Consider the following 7,122-nt stretch of genomic DNA (forward strand, 5'->3'; position numbering starts at 1 on the left):
TTATATTGTTATTTCATACTTTTTTTTCTTCTTCTTTTTTTGATTACGTTGCATTTGCCCATATTGCTGATAGATACCATGCGAGGGGAAAACTTGTGCTATTTTGACTTTCTTTGTTTCGAATGTAGCCGTTATAATTTTAAACTCAAATTATTTACAATTATACTTACATGTGTCATTACTTATGAAGACTGTGACCCAAGGTTGAGATTTCGCTGACATTTTTGTGGCAAAATAGCTCCATCTTTTGGTGTTTTATACTCATTACATCAATACTGTATATGTGGCAGTTCTGTCAGCAGTCCTTATGGTACAATTTCAGTAGATAAATATAAAATAATAGGTGCATTGGGGAGAAGAGAACAATAATGCCTGAGCAAGAAAGCATTAAATAAATGAGGCAAATTTATTTGAATGGCAAGTGATGAAAACATGTGACTCCCCCCTTTAAACTAGTCATATCCTAGATTTGACTTAGAACTGTGTTATGGGGAATAGAATCCACTTTTAACCAAATAAATGAAACTATACATTTCTTATATCATTCAAATATGAACAGGTTGCATAAAATGGTTATATGAATCCATGTTGTGGGAAAGAACATTTTTCACAGAAGAGAAGCAAAACATCTAAGAGTACATTTATTTTTGTTTTCTCAGTTTCTTTTATATGGCATTTAGTGGAAATGATAATAATGATCATACAAAAATATAAAAAATACTCCAAAAACAAAGAAAATAGACATGAAGGATTAGTTGGCCATCACAGCTTGTAAGAATGATGTACTTTCATGAAGTGAGACATTAGTTGTAAAATGCTGGAGATGTCATAATTCGTAAAATTTTGTCTGGCTATATTACAGAAGAAGAATTGAGACTGATAAAAAAAAAAAAAAATTAAAAATGGGGTATCGGAGTGCTCCTTTTTTTTTTATTAGAGATTATATCCACAGGGTTGTGGCTCAAAGATGATAGGTCGAGAGTAATTTGAATAAGATAATGTCACAAAAGTAAAGACTCGGCAGTAATATAGCAGATGAAAATCAGAGGTCATATGAAAGGTGAAGGGTCAGTACCGTCACACATCTGCAGCTCCAGGTGTGAGGTGATGCCGGAGAAGCGGTCCTGCAGCGGCAACAGATAGCCCAAGGCTTCTCCCTGAGCCACCGGGCCTAAGTAACGGTATGGACGGATGTTGAAAATCTTCACACAGAACACTGGAAGAGACGGATATGAAAAAAAAAAACGCTTTTGAAGATATTAAGACCTTAATATCACTCAATTTTGTGTGGTACTGCTGAAGAGGTTTTTTGTTTCTTTAACTTCTTTCTTTCAATAATTTGAGGATATCAAATATGAATTTAAAATAACAGTTTTCACAGAACGAGGTGCTGCTAATATAAACAATGAATCAGTTCAGTTCACTGACACAGCAGAGAGTAATTTAGGGGAAATCTCCACCCTAAAAGGTATTCACAATATTTTACTTTAATGGGAAATATTCATAAGAAATTGGATGACATTTCTACAACTCCAATAACGGGAAGGAGTGGATGCAGTTGAGTTAAAAATAAACGTCAGGTATAGCTGTCTTACAGGTACATTTATGTACAAGTCCTTGTGTTCATTGGAGAAAAGCAAAAATGTGAGACAACTTACTTTTGAAAAATACTTCTTGAAAGCAGTTTAAGAATTTGTACAAATACATACCTCCTATGTAGATGAAAACAATCCTTTGCCTTGCAAAACCTATGAAATGTAGCAATAAATGACTTATAGTTGCTCTAAAAACAGGCTCAACATGCAAAATAAAAACGGTCTTAATGTCTCTTTCACCAGTCTGCAGACAAAAACAAGCAAGCTGCCAACTTAAGAGACAAACAAGCTAAAAGTAGGCTCGTCTACAGCAAACTCCACACCATCATTAAATCCTACAAGCTCCTAATGATCAATGTCTCAGCATTAATGTGGGCATCATGGCGAGGTAATGTGTCTCTGTGATGCCTAATCATGTCTGCGCTTTACTCAGAGATGAAAGGAGCTGACACTACATGTGTTCTTCTGATAATACAGTTCAATTACGGGTGGAGGCAGAATGAGACCTAATGATGTTTACTCATCATTCCGCCGCCTTATCAACTCAGGATGGTCTCAGGACACATCCACTAACATGAGCACGTACGCACACAAATATACATCGCAAAAGCATGCATGGGCATTTTTTGGCACAAATACGGATGTGTTGCTTTGTTCTGTAATGATGGCCCTTAGTGGGGGTCATTACGCATGAAGAGGTCTTTGATGGGGTTTCGCATGAAGATGGGTCCCAGCAGTGTTAGAGGCAACCAGGAGTTCACCGGAGTCTCAGCCCACGCTTCGAACACCTTGACTAATCCCTTTAAATCGCTGCTTTTCATCCCCATGCAATGCCTCCACCGTAATAAGATAGCCTCGCCTATGCTCTAGCCATGGCCCTTATACACTATAGATTACAGTAATTTACCAGCAGAAGTAACAGGACAAGGTTACAGTGGTTTAATGAAACCTCTTTTTCCATTACTTTCTGTTGGATGGAATTTCCAAGAAAACAGAGCAAACATGTACAGTGATTTTTAGCCACATTAGCAACATGGCTCAAAGGTGGTAATGTTAGTGGGTCAGTTGGTTGGTTCACCACTTTGGACCCAACTGAAATATTTCAACAACTGCTAGATGATCTGTGATGCTATTTGGTATGGACAGCCATGCTTCCCACAAGGATGAATCGCATCCAATCAACCAATGACTTTGGCACCATCAGCGGGTAAAATTGTTCACCTATGTACTGAAAAACCTTGAAATCTTCAACATGATTTGGTTCATACAAGTAGACTTTCATGTGGATATTACTCCTGTTATCTTGTGAAGACAGTTTTCTTTTATTTAGTTACCAAATGCCCTCAAAGTCTTGATTTTAACATACATTTCTAAGTTACTGTTTGTTGATATATTCAAGACTTGATCCTATCATTTTAGACCGTGATTAATAATCTTCAGAAGTTCGTTTCACTTGCGGCACTCTCTTTGAAGAACTGTGCTAACATCTTGTCCTTCTTACCATCAGAGAGGAGTTTGACCCCATCATACTGATTACCAGCTGGGTCCTGCCGACTCACTGGACCCGCCAGGGAGCCTGAGAATGGAGAGCTGATGATTCCATAGTCATCGCACACCACGTCCACTGCTTTATGGAGGCCATTAACTCTGCAAGAAGAGTGACAGAAAAGACAGATATTATATTGCCACCTTAAAAAGGTCTGTTTCAATTAGTTATGGTTCACAAAAGTTGTCAGACAGAAAATGTAATGTCTGGCTTCGGATACAGTATAATTCCGCCTCCAGAAAACCTCCCTTTCACCCAAACAAAAATTGACTTGCCATCAGTGCAACTCTAGTATTGACTGATTATGGATTTGGTTGGTAAAAATGTGCTGTGAAATGGTATCACCTCAAATGGTTGCAGTTAAAATGCTTTTTTCACTTTCTCTTCGATGTGAATCGACCGCGATCCCAAATGCTGCATTATCAACATCTGCATGTTGCTGCATAAGTAATCTTCTGAAGCAGAAGCATCAACATCTGATCAGGAGGAATCACCTTTTGGAGTTAAAAGCTCCACAGCCGTACGCATCACAGGCCCTCACTCTGTTGTTGTGGTGACCAGTACAAAGGACACTCCAGGCTCCAACTACAGAGAGGGAAATGTAATATGTCACTGCTTTTCAGCCCATTAATACACCATATTAAAAGCTGTGGCTTTGCATCCCAAAGGGCGAGCGGATGATATTTTTAAATCTACGTTTTAACATCGACTGAGTCACTGCATGTTCTTTTCATGTGCAAATAAGGCTAATTACAGCAGAAAGGCACTTATCAAATGTCATTTACTGATGTCTTTTCAACCAGTGGTGTGTCAGAGACGGATAATGCCGCACGCCCACAAAAATGATGAGTCAGACAGGAAAAAATGATAGATAAAGCTTTTTAATTGCTACTTGTCCATCTGTGTCTGAAGAAGTTTATTGAAGGTCTATTTAGGGTTAGCCTTCGTAAGATTTGCATATATGCAGGTATGTATTTTTATTCACATGTATGATCGCGTCACTGTACCTTGCACGCAACACTGCCGCGTCTTGGACCCTGAACACTTGTCTTTTAGGTACCGGCCCTGGCAGATGTATCGGTTTGGCTGGCAGATGCCTCCTAGTCTAGTGCAGCCGATGTCACTTCTCGGTCCCACCGAAACTCTTCCCGTCTTTTTCACCTTCTTTCTCGGAGTCAACGTCTTGGGTCTCTTGTCATTAGCGGTTGTGTAATTTCTCTTCACCTTGATGTGGCTGTCAGCTCTCTTGTCAGGCTTTTGAAATTCTTGTCTTTCCCCCTTTTCATGTTCTGAGGCACAACTTAACAGCATATCTTGGGGCGAGATGAAAGGTACAAAGAGTTAGACTTAAAAGACACTTAAGGAGGAAGGATTAAAAATGAGAATAGCTTGAAACAACTTCCTAGGTTTAAGGATTTCATCAAAATTTCGCGAGATTGATATTTAGGATTATCTCCAATTTTGGATTTAGTTACTTTTTTTTTTTCCAAATAACCACATATTGAACAATAATTATCAAAGAGAACACAAATCTACAGTATATATCTCTTATACCACACATTCATCTGGCTAGTAACCTGCTTACTGATTTACGAGGCACAGTCGAAAAAAATCCGCAACTGTTGTGTGCAAAACGTAGTGCAGCACCGTGATGTACACACAAAACTCCAACTCTTTCCCTCTGAACGTCACAGCTGAACTCGGTGTTGATGGTTTGACTCTGGGGGACAAATCCACGAGGCACGACCCCTTTTTCCGTCTTGGGCGTAGGCTTTCTGAAACATTTCAATGGCCCCTGCTGCCGACTTTGACAGAAAATGTCATGTGTGCACTCTGCTCATGTCCATGGTGAAAGCGCAAATGCAGACGGACCACTGCTCACATTAAATGTGTGTAACTCAGGTGCTGAAGTTGATGAAGCTATAAAACTTTCAGAGTTACCTATGAAGGTCGTGACTTCCTCCTCCTCTGCGCATATCACACTGATGTGCGTCTTCATGGAAAGACTTTAAGGACTTCATGAAAACTTCTTTTGATTATGTCTATGATTAATTATATTTGGTAGATATGGCAACTCATGATATTTTCTACTTAACTACTTAACAAAGTCAACCTGTAAGTCTCAGCCCACTGCCTGAGCACACTAGTTGAGAACTATGTTTCTTGTCCATGTAGACAGACAGAGTCATAGTTCAGTTATTCATAGTGTGTTTAATTCTGACAGCAAACTAATTCTCCTGCCCAGACACGAGTCTCTGATCTTCATTAACCTCAGAAGCACAGAAAATATTTCAATCACGCTGCCCTGGCTCGGGAACACACACTGGGCTCGGTGATTGAAAGAGGCTGCTTATCACTACAAGGCCTAAATGAGTAGGAGACAGTCAGGCACAATGTAAGGATGTGGTGCAGAAAAGCAATTTTTCTTCGAACTAAAATGATAAAAGACACATTTTTGTGATGAAAAAGTGTGCTTTTGCCTTGGCAATACCAGCTGGGACAAGGGTTCTGCAGGTGTTTTGATGAATGGTTGTTAATGTAGTGATTGTCGGTATATTATTTTGGGGGTGCAGTCAAGGTTTTAACAGTTAACCTTAACAGATTACTTCAAACAGAGACACTGACGGTCTGGCATGTGTCCATTAACTCCACTTGACTGCGTACCTCTCATGCAGCTGCAGAGTCGTGTCCACTGTCTAGCATGAATCATTTTATCTCAGTAGCAAGATGGCTGTCTCATTTTCATGTCGCTCAACAATCCCCCAGTGTCAGAGTGAGCCTTAAGCTTTTCAGTTAGCTGCAATGATGTGATGTTGCATTAAGCACTCAGTCATGCTTTAAATGTGTCATCCACTTGCACCAACACAGTGTCTCTCCGGCAATAGGCCCCAAACCCCCCCAAGGTTTGTGTTTACAGGAGTTTACAGTCTTTTAATAGGGCTCAGTTCATGGTAATTTGAAGGGGCAGGCATACATTTATACACCATTTATTGTTTCCAGAATAGGAATCTTATTAGTGTACACTGCTGAATGGAAAGTTGCGGTGTGTGTGTGTGTGTGTGTGTGTGTGTGTGTGTGTGTGTGTGTGTGTGTGTCTTTATGTTCCTATAAATGCATGACTATATGTGTTTGTGAGTAGGCATTTTGTGCACGCGTCTGTTTTTGTGTTAATGCAGTTACATGAAATACTCTTAATTATACTGTACATAAATTATGATGCATGCTGGTATAGTGTACATTTTGAAGTAGTACAGTACAGAAGACTACTTACAGCATAGTAGAAGCGCTGCTATGAGACTGACCCTCCACAGCATTGTCATCATCAGATGATCAAGTCAGACCTAAAAGAAATTCAGAATAAGAATAAAAACAGAAAAGGTATTTAGTCCACTAAGGTATGTTTGAGTCACTTTAATATATACACTATATACAAATGTCACCTGAATAATCAAATCAAGTGTATTCTTTGCAGATTGGCTGTCTAAAATCTAAAGGGCCAAACAGAAGCAGACTAAACACCTACTGCTGATTAAAAACTACTCACAATTTCTAGCAAGAGAAAATGGAACCATACGCACCAGTCATATGGAGAAGTTGCAGTGAGGCCGCCGGCACAGTGGGTAGAAACACAGAGCAGGGACTGTTGGAAAACCAGCCTGCCGCGAAGGCTACAGACACGGACCGCGGGACGTTCTCCCCACTGTCAATATTGATATTGGCCTTTAGAAAACACACCCATTCACAGGCTGGGAAAGGCAAACTTTATTGACTTTTTGTTGCTACACTGAAAGTAACAGAGAGCTAGTTATTGGACTCTAAAAAAAAAAAAAAAAAGCAACTGGAAGAGTTACTTGAACAAATTCCAGCTACAGTGTATGATTTACTTTGCTTCGGTAAATATAAAGGTTCCATCATACATCTCTAACAAAATATAAATGTCTGAGAGCGTATGTGATAACTCAGGAAGTGTATTGACTCTTC

General features: G+C 39.5%; 1 protein-coding gene across 2 annotated transcripts; it reads right to left on the reverse strand.

The window, feature by feature from the left end:
* Positions 1–387: 387 nt before the first annotated feature.
* LOC138195906 (leukocyte cell-derived chemotaxin-2-like) lies at positions 388–6,822 on the reverse strand. Of its 2 annotated transcripts, XM_069145552.1 has the most exons (6): positions 6,720–6,822; positions 6,413–6,482; positions 4,149–4,454; positions 3,636–3,726; positions 3,097–3,242; positions 388–1,216 (listed from the first exon to the last, which is right to left on the reverse strand). In XM_069145552.1, the coding sequence occupies exons 2-6, from the start codon at positions 6,462–6,464 to the stop codon at positions 1,050–1,052; spliced, it is 762 nt and encodes a 253-aa protein (XP_069001653.1). In that variant the 5' UTR covers positions 6,465–6,482; positions 6,720–6,822; the 3' UTR covers positions 388–1,049. The 2 variants fall into 2 exon arrangements, with proteins under 2 accessions (XP_069001653.1, XP_069001654.1); XM_069145553.1 differs by lacking the exons at positions 6,413–6,482; positions 6,720–6,822 and adding an exon at positions 4,727–5,188.
* Positions 6,823–7,122: the final 300 nt, after the last annotated feature.

This window comes from Embiotoca jacksoni, unplaced genomic scaffold, assembly GCF_022577435.1.
Source record: "Embiotoca jacksoni isolate LCO1_2020_lvr unplaced genomic scaffold, fEmbJac1.0.p SCAF_13, whole genome shotgun sequence".
NCBI classification, from domain to species: Eukaryota; Metazoa; Chordata; class Actinopteri; family Embiotocidae; genus Embiotoca; species Embiotoca jacksoni.